Here is a 16,537-nt window from a genome sequence, read left to right as displayed (position 1 = left end):
ATTGGGATTTGTGGTTTTTGAAGAGTGTGACCCCGCCACGAGTCACCCTCGCCACTCCCTCGTAATGTTGCCGCCTCGGTCCGGGGACTGCTTATTTGGGTTGCCCCTTATTCGCAGCTGCCCACCATATCTGATGGGACGTCCACCATCCGCCACCTGTGACCCGTCCAGTACCTGAGGCTCGGTTAACTGGAGATAATAATTAACAGTTTTCTTTAATGTTTAATGGCTATAACGTTAGATTATATTTATCACAATCATTTGTTACACATCGTTACATGTTTGTACTGTGATCTTAAATGCTTTGTTAAATCGCATCTTCATATTTCAATTATAATGTATCTTTTTATCTTCATTATGTAATGTATTTGCTTGAGTATTACAATTTAAACTGTATGTAGCTGGTAATTTCTTTAAGTTTTTATGTTTTAGAGTGTTTGCTTAAGAAGAAACTAATAACTTATTTTTAAAAATCTTTTAAAATATACATTTATCTTTATTTATAGTTGTTTAGGTTGCTTAACAAGAAGGCACAGTTTTCATCCCTCAAAAAACTTTTTATTAGTTATAATATTAAATTTTGATTTTTGCTATTTTTTTTAATGCTGGTCAAACCGTGATAAGAGACCATTTGAATTGTCTGACTTTGATAAAATTTGAACATTCTATTTAGGTATATTTTCCTAGAAAACATCTATTTTTAAATTATTTTATAGTTAATATTTTTTTTATTGTGTTTACTCTTTAAAATAAAGTATTTTTATGCACAACCCAAAAATGTGTTGTAATTTGGGACGGTTACAGATGGACGGGGGAGGTCTCAGTAACATGACTCTCCTGCTGATACTGCTGGCTTGCTGCGTGCTGCTAATAGCAGGTGTGGCTATTGGTATTGCTATTGTGTGCTGCCGGAAGGCTTCAGTCTCACAAGATCGCAGCAAGAAAGGGTAAGATTCCAAAAATATTTCAATAACCAAAGAATGTGATTAAATTATCACCATATATATTTATATATGAGCTATGGGTTTATGTTAAGCTATTGCTTTTTCAACCTATTTATAATGAACTATGGCAGCTATTAGGGTTTTTACTCACACAAATGTTCACTCATCCTGGTTTGAGATTGGGTCTGCTGGACTCAAAGATGAAAGAAGGCTATCATGGACTGTCAGAGAATTGTTTTAATCCTTCATTGTAATCTGCTCTTAGCACACTTTAAAAGCATCAATGAAGGAGAGGACCATATTTCTTGAGATCACTCTGTGTGTAAGGGGAAGGATTCATGCCCAGTTGTCATGGGAGTATTAAAAAAATGCTGGGAGGAAGCTACTGGCATTCACAAGAATCACACTATGTAATTTCCCAATCAGAGAATGACATTTGATTTGAGGCATAAATGTTGTGAATTTCATCTTTATTTTTATGAATAGAATAGAATAACTTTATTGATTTCAAGGGCATAAACATGCATCAGATTCTTGTCAGTCATTACTACAGATGAAACAACTATACTAAAGATAAACAACATAAAAACAATATTGCATTTCATAGCGTGCAAAAACAAGTCAAACTGTACAAGCATTCAAATATATCTAAAAAGAGGATATTTCCACAAAGTCTGCATCAGCAACATTTCATTCATAAAAACTCACACAGCCTATAGAATGGATTTGCAATTCAACCAGGCATGCATTATTTTCTTAAATCTTTTAGAACTAACATGCTGAGCACTCTGAGACAAACAGTTAAAAAGCTTTATACTTACAACCTCATGAGCAATTTAGTACTTTAGAGAGCCTGGTGAAATGTCTAGCAATTTTGCTACTGTTTCTTGTGTTATTTATATGTACATTACTGTTTAGTGTGGTGTAGGGCAGGTTATGAACCCAAGCAGTCTTATTTAACCTAATAAATTCATATTTAAATTTGTATTCTGTCAGTAATAATTGATTTTTGTTGTACACTTTTTAATTGTTAAAACTGTTAGGCAAGATTGAAAATGATTAAAAATGTATTTAACACTTTGAGTGTTGGCCCTAAATAACATGTAACTCTGTAGAATGCTGGGCGTTTTTGGTGGTTTTCAAAAATTTATTTAAAAAAAAAGTATTTAAGGTATAAGAAAAATACTTACATGCCTTAATTCAGCTTACTTTTGTATTTCTTGTAACGTGAGATTGTTAGTGTTTTTTTTTTTTTTTTTTTTCAAAAAACTACACATAAAAAATGTTTTTGAAAAACATATTTTTTGAGATAGTTCTTTTATCTAACAGACTAAACTAAGCATATATACAATTATTTACAATGGGTTATTTACAAATATAAACTGTCCTTTGAATAATACAAATCATGTTTTTATGTTTTTTTAGTGTTTTGACAAAAAAACTATGCCAAACATATTGATGCGTCGGCATCACTTTCACCGTCAGTACTGTTTTCAGCATCTGTAACATAATAATAAACTATGTAAAATATGAATATATTTTCATTTCATTCATATGAATAGAATATTGGTTGAATAAAGTTAATTTTATTATAATACAAATTATAGTTTGATTCACGAAAAACAATAACGTAACCAAACTTTTAGACTGATGTTTATGTGATAAATAGACTTATTCTTACCTGAAACATATGTCTCATCTTCTTCCATGAAATCAGGATCGATGTCAGAATCGTCAAAAATACTATCAACACCAAATAAACTATCTTCATCTAATACATCACTGATCGCAACGTTGTTTAAGCTGCGAGAAGCCATGATTGCGACATCGACTGCCGGCTGCAACGAACGTCACGTCAGCGGCACGTAAACAAAGCGACCGAAGTTGCTTTGTCCATCAAGCTCATGCAATACATCTGACGCTTTCTAGCGGTGAATTGTGTTACTAAAAACCCAAATAACATTGTAGAGTAGGCAAAACCCGTTTAAATACGGACAATGTAATATAATACCAATTGAAATGACAACTACGTAAAACTACGGGATTAGCATTCTTCGGAAATTACGCTGTTCCATAAAAATTACGGGATTAGCACTCTAAGTGTTAAAAACTGAAACATATCAAATCAATTGTAATATCATAAATTAATGTTCAAACCAAATTTCTTTTCCTATATAAAATTATTTCTATTAATTTTTTAATCAGACCAGGAATTTCTCTGATAATTTGTCTGATTTTTTATTATTTATCGATAACTGTCCATGTTAACATTTTAATTCTTATGTATAAACAAAGAGATCTTTGTATTTGTTACAGATACACCAAAGGGAACACAGGCAAACCGGGTGCCAGCAATATAAAACCTCCAGACCTCTGGATTCATCATGACCAGATGGATTTGAAGAACATGGAAAAAGTCCTCACAAGGGTCTCTGGACGTACCTTCTTCTGCAAGAGATCTGGACATTGATCAACCCCGTCAGCCCACGAACTCTCTGGACAAACGCACATATGGAACTTCTTATATAGGTATTTATAGATTTCGTATGTCTGTGTTGACTACTCCACATAAAATGTCCAGAAAGTAAGAGCTATTTCATTTTACACAATAGTACTTTTGTAGATCATTTCCATACATATTGAGGCACCAATTGCAGTGGCTAACAAATTTTTAATTCCCTTATCATAGAAGTTTGCCACCATGCCTTTCAACCGTATGTTGACTGTTGTGTCGAATTATTATCAATGGGTCCAAGATTATGATTGTATGGACGGTGTTGGAAAACCCCACCCAAAACTGCAAATAAACTCCTGCATTGTTTCCTCAGTGTACAACCCTGCATTGTCGTAGATCACAATCCGGTAGTTCTGGATGGCACATCAAACTCTTGTCAAGATCAGACAGAGAGAATCCCCGTCCACATGGTTTCACCTCAGTGTACAAATTCACACAGTAAAACAGATCAAATATCAATTCTGGCAGGTGGTCCCAGAAAATGGTAGACATCAGTTTGATTCTTTAACATGTCTGCATGTTTTCAGCCATGGTTTGGTTTAATTTCAGTTGTAAAGTTTTGTCATCAGTATACTATACTAACCAGATTTTCATCATCATTTAGATCATGATAAATTTCAGCAGCATTTTATACTAAACACATACATTGTAAACCCAATAATACCAGAATTGCTACAATCAACGATAAATCAACAATCAGCAGTTTTTATTTGTGATTACTCTCTGGACAACCCTTGTAGTTAGAGTTTTTTTAAAAGCTAATGAATGAGTTAGCATGATTGTCTTAATAACATTTTTCTGCTTATTGAAAATGTTCCTTCTCACTACCTTCACGACCAGTTGCATTGACCAGAAATACACCTATTGAGAGAAAGGCATATTTTAGTACATATATGTCTAGTTATTTTCGGTGAGACCTGGGTGTATCACCCAGTCAAGAATGCATATAATCCCAGTTATGTTTGTTGCATATAATCTTGAACGTCATTATCACTATTGAAACTGCAACATTGACTAAGTAGTTTTTCAAACACTGTTTGGTTTCCTGGACAGCGTACTTTGTTTCTTTGACAGGGTTTTTTAAGCATTATGTTCTGATGTGGTTTGGAATGTTTAATTTGGCTGTTGAAGGTATTCCAAATATTGTTTTTAAATTTGGACCAAATCCTATTTTTTGTAATTGTTATGTCTGATTTTGCAAGCATAATGTTTTGTCACACTTCTTCTTAAGTATCTTATATTTTTTCCGTAAGCTCTTCTTTCCATTACTAATTTTAAAACACTGATCACACCAGTTTTAATTGACCTTTTTGTATCTGAAGTGTAAAAGTGAACCACTGATTGGATTTTAAATTTCTAGCTTTAAAATGTTTCATTGGGCAAGAAAAGTTTAAAAACATCCAAAAGTTGCTAAATATTATTTATTTTTCTCTGATGTTGGTACAATTATGCACTTGTTTTCTGTTTACTTGAGAGAGGTTGTTATTAAATTGAGAAATAGATTTATTGCTAAGACCTCACTTCAGTTGTTTTTGGTCCAATTTTAATTAATTTTTAAGGATATTTTAATTGAAATTCCTACATGGTCTGACATACATGTGGATATTGCTTCTGCACTGCAGTGAATGTTCGTAAACACGTCATCAATACATTTCTTACAGTGCTTACCAACTTTGATTAGTACACTAATGAATTTATGGTAAATAAAGACAGGCTTAGCCTGTTTTATGAGTTGTCAAAATGTACAATAGGTACAGAGTTTGAAATATACAATGAAATGTGTTAAAGCAGACAAAATTGCAACTTCAGGAGATTGAGCTGGCTAAAAGCACTTTATTACTGCAATGATAAAAAATGTTGAGAAAGAAATAAAAAATTCTTTGAAAATTGTTGAATAAGAGTAATAAAAAACAAAAAGTTTAGCTGAAATTTAAAGCTTTAAAGTATTTTATCTGATGAATGTAACAGATTTGTTATTAATGTTAGTTGTAATCTAAAGCCAACATTCCGTGATGTTTGTGTCAGCCCAAATAGACATAATGTTGATCCATGATTTAAATTTAAAAATTGTGTTTGTTGAATTAGGAAAACAAAAAAGATAGAGGTAGAGATATTTATTGTTTATGTTGCTATCATTAAAAAGGATGTAATTAAAGAAGATAAGCATTTTTCAAATAAAAAAAATATTAATGATTATGATTTTACCCAATGTTGTATTTAAAAAATTAAATTATTTTATCTTGACTCCTCTGATCTTATTGATGAATATTTGTTTATAATAAAGAATTTTCCCTGATTGTTTAAACATTTGTAAAGCTGAACCTATATTTAACCCTTCGCACACCACTAATAAATCCATTAACTTTCCTATAACGCCAAGACCAATAAATAATGTTTCTTTAAGTTCAAGCTAGTCTTTATTATAACTAAATTATAAAAGATAAAAGCAAAACAAGTATAAAACAGGGCATTTTACTTAAAATTAGCATATTTATTGATACAAAACTTTAAAAAAAAGAAGTTTATTTTAAATAAATTTTAATTTCATTTTAAAATATAACTAAACTGAAAGGTTTAATTACATTTTACTATAAAACAAAAATATTTCAAACTAATGACAACACTACAGCCCGTTGAAGAATAATAACGAGATACGTAATAGACATGCACGCTCGTGACAACCGAGAAAGCAGTAATACATGCCACAGATATATTTGGTCATTACTCTGTAGGAGCCGCAGAACTGACGAGCAGGTGGTCGGAGTTAGACAAAGGGCGCTCACCTCCCCCTGCCACTGAGTGAAGGTAGTTTGTAAATACTTCCTTGGCAACAGTGATAAACACAGAGTGTGTACCGGGCATTTCTTAGGTCTTTTGTGAACTAAGAGACATGATCTATAATATCAGATATAACTGTATTTGGCGTTTTGATTATAGTCTACCATTCTAATAAATACGTCTATGGCATGGGAAGGGTTAGGAAAGGGAAAAAGATAGATTAATCACTTTAGTTCCAGTGTTGTCCAAGATCATAGATATAGTTATAAGTAAACAATTAATGCTCCATTTTTGAAAGTATATAATTTTATTTGTGGTAATCAATTTGGCTAAGACATGGTTTATCAGCTACTCATGTATTTTAAAATTTAGTCTAAAAGATCTTGAAGGTCTAAAACAAAAAAAGGAATTTGTTGCACTCACTGTCTGTGTGATATCAGTAAAACTTTTGATTGTGCGTGTGTCATGAACTTATATTTTCAAAACTGGAATGTTATAGGCCTGAGAGTCTGGCTTTAAATATTTTTTTCAGTAATGTTTAGAAAGCAGGCTCCAATATTTACAAAGTTATAACGAATTTTTCTTATCTCATGCCTCTCACTTATGGTGTTCCACAGGGGTCTATTTTAGGTCCCTTGCAGTTTGTAACAATGGTTAATGTTCTTTAATGATGTATGGTATTAATATAACGGATGGTAGCAAAAAGTACCAGTGTAAATAGCCAAGTTGACAGCATCCATGTATTTACAGATGCAAACAAAATCAAAACCGTTTTGAAAATTAGTTGACTTTTAATAAACTGGTCTTAGATATGGAAAAAACTAAAACTGGTGTTTTCACATTTCAAGTTTAAAATATACCTAGGATAGTTTCCTAAGCTCTTTAGGAATAAATAATCTTATATTCAGCTCTCAATTAGGACATATCATTATTTAAAGAAAGTTAATGAATAATTTTCCTAAGAAATTAGATGATAAACATGTTAAAACTTGGTATAATGAAGTTCCTGCTAAATAATCCTTTTTTACAAGGTACCAGAAAAAGATACCCTTCTGCTTTGGTTCTTTTTTGTCTGCAATTCTTTTTGACAAGATGGGCAGAAGTAAAAAATTGTTTGTAATGGAAACAGGATTTTTCTGGAAATTTGCCATTGTTCAGTGATACAATACAATCAGTAACACTGTATCACTGAACAACGGCAAATGCCTGGAAAATCCTGTTTCCTTCACAATCCTTCCATCATCAATAGCAAACTTCAAACAAAAAATTGTGTGTAATGAAAGTAAATGTTGTGGAATAATATTTTCTTAAAATTTCCCATTAACTTTTTACGTGAGGGGTTATTATTTTGGTCACCTTGAAATCTGATTTAACCAACTCAATCTGGTCTTGCCTAACTCTGTATAGTGGAAAATGTTACGGACTCAAATTTTACAAGACAAACTGCTTGTACATTGCCAGTACACTCTTATGCACACATATATCCAAGGAAAACTTCTAAGTTCCAATTTATCTCTGAGATTATATATGTTTGTTTCTACTTCCTCAATAAAAGTTATGATATCATCACAATGTTATAAAAGCATAAGGCTTTCTTCTCAGATTTTCCACTAGTACTTCTTTTGATCTGACAATACTGCATGAAACAATCTCGACGCAAGCCACTAGGCTCAGTGTCTGCCATTAGGGTGTAGGAACGCCAACATGCCGGCCTCGCTTGGCAGTCACCTTGCTCAATGGTTATGAAACATTGAAATTCAACTCTTCGACTGTCACAGTCGTGTTAATATAGATGAACCTGCTTATTCGCTTAATGGCCATGACCTTGTTTCCGATAGCTGCTTGATTACAACTGCACTCAAATGGCTGACTATGAAAATATTAACAAAGCATATAAGTGTTCATATTGTACAATCAATGCACCATGTTGTGCAATGTGTTTAGTTAGTTTCCATGTTGGTGTTTTGTGTGCCTGTTTTTGTTTACAGTTTCAATTGGTATGGACAAAACTAGCAAAAATAATAATGAAGAAACGTTATGTTTTTTAGATCTACTCAGTTTCAAATTAGGCTTTGCACAGCATGACAGGTCTGAATAAAATTTATGAATGAAATGTGTTTTGAATGATCACACTATTATGGGGGAACCAATTTATCGCTCTTTTTAAAAGTTTCGAAGACACATTGTGCACTTCTGTAGTTCAAAGTATTAGTAATAATTCTGTATGTTTGTGGAAAATAAAAACCAGCAGCGAGTTGTTACAGCACGATTAAAAACATGGAACTCAAGGTGTTAAATCTTCTGTGTATTGTGATCATACAAATATAAAAGTAAAAAAGTTTAAGGCCATACACGATTTAATCATGAATATTGTTTGCAATGGGCTCAATTAAAGCATGCATTTTTTTAAACTGTGATAAGGATAGTGTGTTATTATTTTATGCAGTTGTTCACACTTACAGGGATAAATTGTTTGCTATAACACGTTTTAATATTGATTTGCACATGTATGACATTAAAATTGTATGTTTTTGCTTTTTAATTCTTTTTGTATACATATTTTTACTGTAACAGTTTTCTGTTGAATTATGTTCATTGTGTTACGTTATTGTCATCGAACTTTATCATGTTTTTATGGCATGCTTATTTTGTTGCTTGAATCTATGATTTCTTCAGGGAATGCATCACAAACCACTTCTTCTGCCAGAAGAAAAGTGCTCATCTGCTCGCCGTGCTGTTAAACCCAAACCAATAGCATTACCTGTAGAAAAATCAACCTCTACGAGAGCGTAAGTGCTAAATGCATGTCGTTATTATTGTCTTCCGCTTTTACACAATCATTTAGTTTTTGAATGAAGCATATTCTATTATTGTTTACAGTTGTTTTCTTTTAGTTAGTCGACTAGTAGTTATAACAGGTGATTTAACCCCTCTATAGGCCACTACAACATGCCACACCATTTTTAGTGCTTTTGAAATCTAGTCAATAACTGTCATAAATCTGCTTTTTTTACAAGTAATGTCATAATAGCTATGTTTTCAAGGTATTTATAATACTGTGCAATAATAAATTTATTAGAAATTATTATTTTGATGTCGAAATTTATTATAATAGTGTACTACTACTTTTACAGACTGTTTAGTACAAAACCCCATACCAGCAAAGCCCTCGAAGATATATAAACAAATCTGCTTACAGCCAATTAAACCAATTTTTTGTATAAATTGTAATCAATTACATAGTTACTTACTTTATTGTAAATTCATACAAGTTAGCTTTGTCAAATTCAAATATGAATAGATTTTTTAAACAAGCTTACCAAACTAGTACAAATTACCCAAAACATGTGTATTTTTTGTATTAATATCATTATTTTGTATAGTGTTTGTTTACCTAATAAAAGTATGATAGTCAAAATAATACGTGAGAATGTATTATTGTAAAATTATCTAATAACCAACCAAAAGTAAGCAAAAAAACATTTTACTTTATTTGTTTTTATGTGTTATTTCTGAAAATAATGAAAGTTATAGCTAAAAATTTAAATTTATATTTTTCTTGTTTGTCATGATGGCCAATATTTACAACTCCTTTTTATTTTTAAGGTGGTAGAAAATTATTTTCTAAATAAATTTTGTATCACCAAACACTTTCACCAAGTAGTGTTTTTACAGATTAACAAAAAACACTTTTACAGCAACCAAAAGTAACAATATTCCATAGTAATTTTTGTTTTCATTAATAATTTTCAAACAAGGTATATGGTAAACAATTTAACCAATTTTTACAAGCCAAAGCCACAATCCGGCACTTTGCACATTGTACACAGTGTACTAATTATTAGTAATTAGTTATAAATTATTAAATCAATATACACCTCACCAAAATAATACTTTATTTACTAACACATAAAACAATGTCGCAAAATACCAAATTAAAAAATAGCAGAATATAAAATTGTAATAAATATATGGTGCTCTAGTTGGAGCACAAGTGGAGACACTTTACTGAAGTACTCACACTGGAGTAACAGACATGTTACTTGTAGTGAATGTATAATTTTCTTATCTTTTTATTTATTTTTTATGAAGTATTTGATAGTTAAAATATTTAAAATTATAGATTAAAACTTTTAAAACGATTTTAAGTTCAGATATTTATTTTTCTTTCGCAATTCCCATAACTTATCATAAAAATCAACATATTGGTTTTATGTGCCTCATGCTTGTGATGTGTATAATTAAATTCCTCTAAAAATTATATTTGTTAATTTCAAATTACTAATAAACCAATTTAGAAAGTATTACCAGTAATGATGGGCAAATCTTGAATGTTTCAAATCTTAAATCTGATTCAGAATCTTAAAAATCGATTCCCGATTTCTGAATCCTAATAGACTATTTTATTAACCCTCCATCGGGCGCGCTAAACGGAGTTTTCCTCCGTGTATGTTTTATTATTAAAAATAGTACTACTTTTCTGATGTCGGCAGTCGTTTCCCGCAGTGTACTTCACGAGCATCTTTCGGGGAAACGAAACAATAGCCTCCCGCTTTTATTTATCAAAATGTGTCAGTATGAGGTCTACTTCCGTGCGTGACTGGACGATTCCTCCGTGAGCGCCCGATGTTGTGTTTGTAGTGCTTGGACGAAATCACCGTGAGCGCCTTATTGTGTTTAGTTTTTATGTTGTAATAATCCGTGTGTGCGCCTAAATGTGTGACCTGTGATGGTTTCTTTTTAAATTTTACTATATATTTTATTTGAATTTTGTGAAATGGAGAATGAAGACGAGAGACTTGTTAGTACAGTACCAGTGTGCTAGGGAACATTTCAGTAATGATTATGGAGTGAACATTGTCGCTATAACAACCAGAAGGAAAATGTTTTGAAATTTTGTGCAGTGTGTAAAAAAATTTTTAGTAAAGAATAAATTTTTATTTCAGAGCAATAATTGACATTACAATTGTATAATATCTCAAGAATTGAAAGTAAGTTGTTTTTGTAAGAAGTTAAAACCTAAGTTAATTTCCATACATATTTACAGAAGGTTAAACATTTTTACAATTAATTGCATTATTCCTTAAAATTAATCATGTTGTTATTATACAATAACATTTTTTAAGATTTTGAATTTCTTATTTGGAAAATTCATTACATAAGAGTGTAATTTTTATTAAATTTCTAAAAATGAATATATTACATTGTAATTAAATCAGTATGAATATTTAAACAAATAAAAACAGTTTAAAACGATTATGATATCCATTATTCGCCAACCTGGAGGAAACCTCCGTGAGCGCCTGATGGTGTTTCTAATTTTAAGCGCCCGATGGAGGGTTAACCTAAGTATGATTTAAACAAAATCACCACTAATCTCATTTCTGTCATTCTTGAAAAGATAAACGGGTATATCTTATTAAGAATATCTTAAGGTATATCTTAGTCATATTCCCTACCTTCTACTTTATTTTGATAGATTTTAGTATATGGGGATAAATTTGTATCACTTATTAAATGATTTTAAAATTAACATGTTTGAAAAACTTCAAATCAACCCTAGTCGTGATAATATTAAAATATAAACATACAGGACTACATTTTATAAAGGGAATATTTATACAACTACAAATGTAAAGTGTAGCTGCTGACATCCATGCATGCATGCAGCAGACTCGTGTCGATGCACAAAAATATATATTAATGCAAATGAAATATTATTTACAAAAGCACAACAATTTGTTAAATTATGTTTTCTATTTACGATTCAAACTCAAAGTAAGATAAAAAACTCATTTTGCAATTGGTAATTTGTGTAATGCTGATCAGCTATCGCCCAAGAACAAACGCAGACTCACGGCGATGCTAAGCGGACACAAATATAGAAAATACTAAATACATAAAAATATTATTTCCAAAAGAAAGATAATTTTTTAATTAGACAATTTATTTACAGTTTAAAATAAAAATTACGGCAAAAAAACACATTTTAGCGATCGTTGATATGCGTAACACTGTCCAGCTGTTGTTCATGAAATAAAACGCAGCAGACTCATGGTGCTGCATGATCATAAATATAGAAAATACTAACTACAAGCAAAATATTATTCTCAAAAGTAAGGTAAGTTTTTAATTATACAATATAATTATGGTTTTTAACATTCACAATATAGCAAAAACATCTTCTAGCAATCGGTAATTTGTGTACTGTCCATGAGCCGATAATTAATTACACCGCGGATTTCTGCAGATTCGAATGTCAAATCCGAATCTTTGTTCAAGATTCAGTGGATTCGATAATCGGGATTCAGTTTTTGACCCATCACTAATTACGAGTATGATCCCTTCACTTTCAGCCTAGTTCTGTGGTCCCTGACATTTTTTCCGTTGTCATCAAAGACGTTTTCTGAGGAATCATCTGTGCTGTCATTCTGGTTTATCTTCAGCACTTACGAAGTTTCATCAATCGCTGGCTCCTGAAACTCTGAGCAGATGATTTTGTAAAGCTACAGTTTTAACAGAATGGTCAAAGGGAATGTTTTTCTCCTTAAGTCAACTAATGGTGTCCTGTTTTCTGGAGTTGATGTTGGTGCTTTGGCAACTTCAACATTGTGGTATTTCGCGTTATAAACCACGAGCACTGAGTTAGAATTTAGATTTGAAATGAGTTTTTCTGATACCCACTGAATATGTGTTGTTTATAATCCCATCATACATTAAATTCAGACACTTTATAGAAACAACTGGGAATCAAGTTGATGGTATTTTGCTATCGCCTATGTTCCACCACTCCTCTCTTTGTCCTACCCACTGCCACTGGCCAAGTGTCTCCACCCCACTCGCACCTCATACTGTACTAATTACCACAGTAATGACAAAAACAAATTTAAATTAAACAAAAAACATGCTTGTACTTCAGAGCAAATTTGGTGAGAGACAAATAATTTGTCTTCTTTACAACAATTGGGTAAGCGAAATTTTGCATACAAAATTCATTAATCAAAAGTGAAGTACGTATATAAAATATTTTAATTTTGTATCTTTGTTAATGATTTTTTAAATACCAGAACTGGCGTCATAAGTATTATATTATCCTCACTTGTCATACGGAACTCACCTCTGGGGAAGTTGTCTCCAACAACAATTGTTAAGAGTGTTTAAACTTCAAATAAAGACATTAGAATAATTGCAAGTCTAAATTGTAAAGAGCTGCATAGAAATGGTTTCAGGAGCTCAGGCTGCTGACTTTACTCAGCCCTTATATTCTCGAGGTAATTCTGTACTGCTTCTCAAATCGTATTTTGGTGAGGGGTTCACAAGTAAGGGAGAAGGGTAGTAGCAACTATTGACTATGACAGAAACAACAGCTTCTGTTAAGCTCCCACAACAAGTCTGTGTCAGACTAATCAGAAGCCTTCCTGGGGTGCTTAAAACACTCAAAATTTCAGTTAACTACAACTTGTCTAAAACGCCTTGTGTCATCAGGTGTGTTCCACATTGGAAATCCGCATAACATCTGGATCCAGTAATAATGAGTGTGTGAGTGAATGGTACAATTATGTATGTTTGAATGTGTTAGGGATAGAAAATACAAACTGTAATCAAAACGTTATTTTTAACACTATGGTAAATTGGTTATCTAAATGTGTTTCATCATACAGAAAGTGCTACAGTTACTTATTTTAACCGTCAGTAATTTGCGTAATTAGCTGTTGTCAACATATAAACTTAATTATATATTCGGTGGATTTAAGATTCAACTTCAATACACCACTAGTCATGCTATTGTGAAATAATGACACTCCAAGTGTATTTTTAGCACTTCTCTTAATTTTATTCTTTATTTTGTAATAAAATACTCTGACAATATTGGTATTAAGAATAGGTTGATAAATCAGTAACCGCTAACTATCAAGGTATCGAAGTGTATATTACCAGAGTCAACTGCCCCTAGTAATATGTGATTACCACCGGACTAGTATCATGGGGAAAAAATCATTAAGTCCAGTAAATATCTAACAATTAAGCCGCATGCTAATGTACATTATATTAGTTATATTAAATTATAATATGTCCTACTATGAAAAGATTATTTATCAATTATGATTTGATTCTTCAGAAATTTATACTCACATAATGCTTAAATATTGTACAATCTGGAACACAAAATCGTAAAATATATAAAGCACATTTTAATTACGGGTTTGTGAATAGTGAAATTAAGTATTGAATCGATTAGTATGTCTTGAAATTGAATAGTTTTTAGTAAAAATAGAATTTAAATAGTAAATAAAACTATTCAATTTCAAGGACATACTAATCGATTCAATACTAAATGATGAGTTTAAATAATTTGGGATAGTATTCAGTTGAATTTTATAATATAAAAATTGATAACATTGAATTGAAAGTACATAAAAAATAAAGTAGTGAAAATAATAAGATATTATATAGAAACCTGGTACCAGTCTTTGTAATGGTGGGGTTTTGTAGTTAATGTTAGATTTCCACTAGTTCTTGATGAAATGTTACAAAATGAATTTAAAAGGAAAAAGGAAAAATTGCGCAAATGTTAGATCATACTTAACATTTTTTTGCATCTTGCAGTTATGAGAAATTCAAGTTGAGCATTGAATGTTAACAAACTATGTTGTACTCTTAATTGGTACCAGTCTGAAGTACCTGATATAAAGCTTTGAGGCTAAATGAGATGAAAACATCCTCTAATCATAGCGTTTTTTGTTTCATAAATTGTTTTCCACCGAGTTAGGCTTCACGATGAAACATTACTCTGATATCGAATTGTAACTTAAGACAACTGTTGCAGCCACTGCAACTGCTACTCCGATTGGTCCTGCCGCCGGCCTCTTGACCGTGACAGATGCCAGACCTCTGTACCCTCGCACTCAGTACTCCATCTCACGAGCCCATGTCACCCTGGATCCTGCACTTGCCGGTTAATATGCTCACACATCCTTCAACACTAATCTCATAATCATTGCATGAGTTGAGAGCAACTGTTTGATGGATAACCACCACTGGTTGAACACTTAAAATCTCAATAGCAGACACAATTCGTGCTGAGATTGGAAGGACTTTTACTGGCATAAAATACCAGTAAAGGGCCAATATTCATTGGAAATTTTAAATTAAATTTAATGAGTGTGTCAGTGGTATTGCTTGTTTTTAAATGGACAGTTAAATGTTTAAAGAGATTGAGATCGTGAATGGTTTTTAGGCTCAAGTATCCTTCATTAATGACTTAAGAAGTCTTACATTTCTTAAGTTCTTTCTTATAATTTCTCTTAAAAAAGGATCTTAGTGAGATAATAGATAATTGTTAAGAATAGAACTCATATAGAGAAATCAGTCCCAATCCCAAAACCTCTTTACGTTAAATTTATTCACTGGTAGGTTGGGATAAGTAAAACTAGAAAATTAGTGCAGTATACTGGCATTTGGATATTTAAAAATACTTGGATTCGGAACGCTACTTTATGGTGGTGGACTGATGATGTGGTGGAGAGTATACAAATGTGTACCACCCCTGACAATGTGTCAAGACGGGCAAGAGAAAAGGGACTATTTTTCGATGTATCGGAATACTCCAAAACTGTCTAGAAATAATTTGTTTGTAGCATTGCATAGCTATAAATGGGAGCAAGTTATTTCAGTTATTTGTGATTGTAATATCATTCGAAGTTCCCAATTTATTACACAAACCACGTATAAAATGCAAGGACAAAAATTTAAGATTGTACTCTTAAGTTATAGATCCTTTGAAGTATACTTACAGTGATATGTGACTTTTGCAGCAGCAGAGAGTCCTATTATACAGAGTGGTGGCGGTGGCTATGAAAGTGTGGCAGGTTCGGGTGCCCCTGTTCCTGCCCCCACTCAGACTTCCACCTATGGGTCAGTATTACACTTATTTATTCCTTATATGTAGAAGGTAATTTCACGAGTTATCTGCTATGTGATATTTATTTTTCTCTCCCGTTCATAACCCTTTAAGGAGTATGGACGTCATATGACGTCTCCTTTTGATAGGCTACAATGAGTAATGGATGAAATCCAAAAAATACCAAAAGGAGTAAAAAATTCAAATCTTTAAAATCTCTTAAAAAATGTTTATTTGCATTTTAAAGCTTAATACAAAAGGACTACGTGTTCTACAAGTCAATATTTCAGTACTTTTCAAAATCAAATGTCTTATTTCCTCACTACGACAGACTCGTTCAATATTGATGCCATTTGGACAACAGTAACAAACTAGATGGTTGCTCAACAAATATGTCAC

General features: G+C 32.0%; 1 protein-coding gene across 4 annotated transcripts; it reads left to right on the top strand.

Annotated features, from left to right (window-relative positions):
• The first annotated feature begins 789 nt into the window (after nucleotides 1-789).
• LOC124368641 (netrin receptor DCC-like) lies at nucleotides 790-16,149 on the top strand. Of its 4 annotated transcripts, none has more exons than XM_046825875.1 (4): nucleotides 790-947; nucleotides 3,261-3,473; nucleotides 15,065-15,193; nucleotides 16,056-16,149. In XM_046825875.1, the coding sequence occupies exons 1-2, from the start codon at nucleotides 805-807 to the stop codon at nucleotides 3,412-3,414; spliced, it is 297 nt and encodes a 98-aa protein (XP_046681831.1). In that variant the 5' UTR covers nucleotides 790-804; the 3' UTR covers nucleotides 3,415-3,473; nucleotides 15,065-15,193; nucleotides 16,056-16,149. The 4 variants fall into 4 exon arrangements, with proteins under 4 accessions (XP_046681831.1, XP_046681830.1, XP_046681834.1 ...); XM_046825874.1 differs by having other exon boundaries at nucleotides 16,053-16,149; XM_046825878.1 differs by lacking the exon at nucleotides 790-947 and adding an exon at nucleotides 8,914-9,026 and having other exon boundaries at nucleotides 3,363-3,473.
• The last annotated feature ends 388 nt before the right edge of the window (nucleotides 16,150-16,537 follow it).

The sequence above is a fragment of the Homalodisca vitripennis genome, chromosome X (assembly GCF_021130785.1).
Source record: "Homalodisca vitripennis isolate AUS2020 chromosome X, UT_GWSS_2.1, whole genome shotgun sequence".
Classification (NCBI taxonomy): Eukaryota; Metazoa; Arthropoda; class Insecta; order Hemiptera; family Cicadellidae; genus Homalodisca; species Homalodisca vitripennis.
This window is presented reverse-complemented; position numbering and strand designations above follow the sequence as displayed.

What these genes read in the sequence shown, in the direction of transcription:
- LOC124368641 (XM_046825875.1), top strand. Translation starts at nt 805, where the DNA reads ATGGACGGGGGAGGTCTCAGTAACATGACTCTCCTGCTGATACTGCTG. An exon ending in CAAGATCGCAGCAAGAAAGG is followed by an intron (nt 948 to 3,260) that starts GTAAGATTCCAA and finishes TATTTGTTACAG; the next exon opens with ATACACCAAAGGGAACACAG.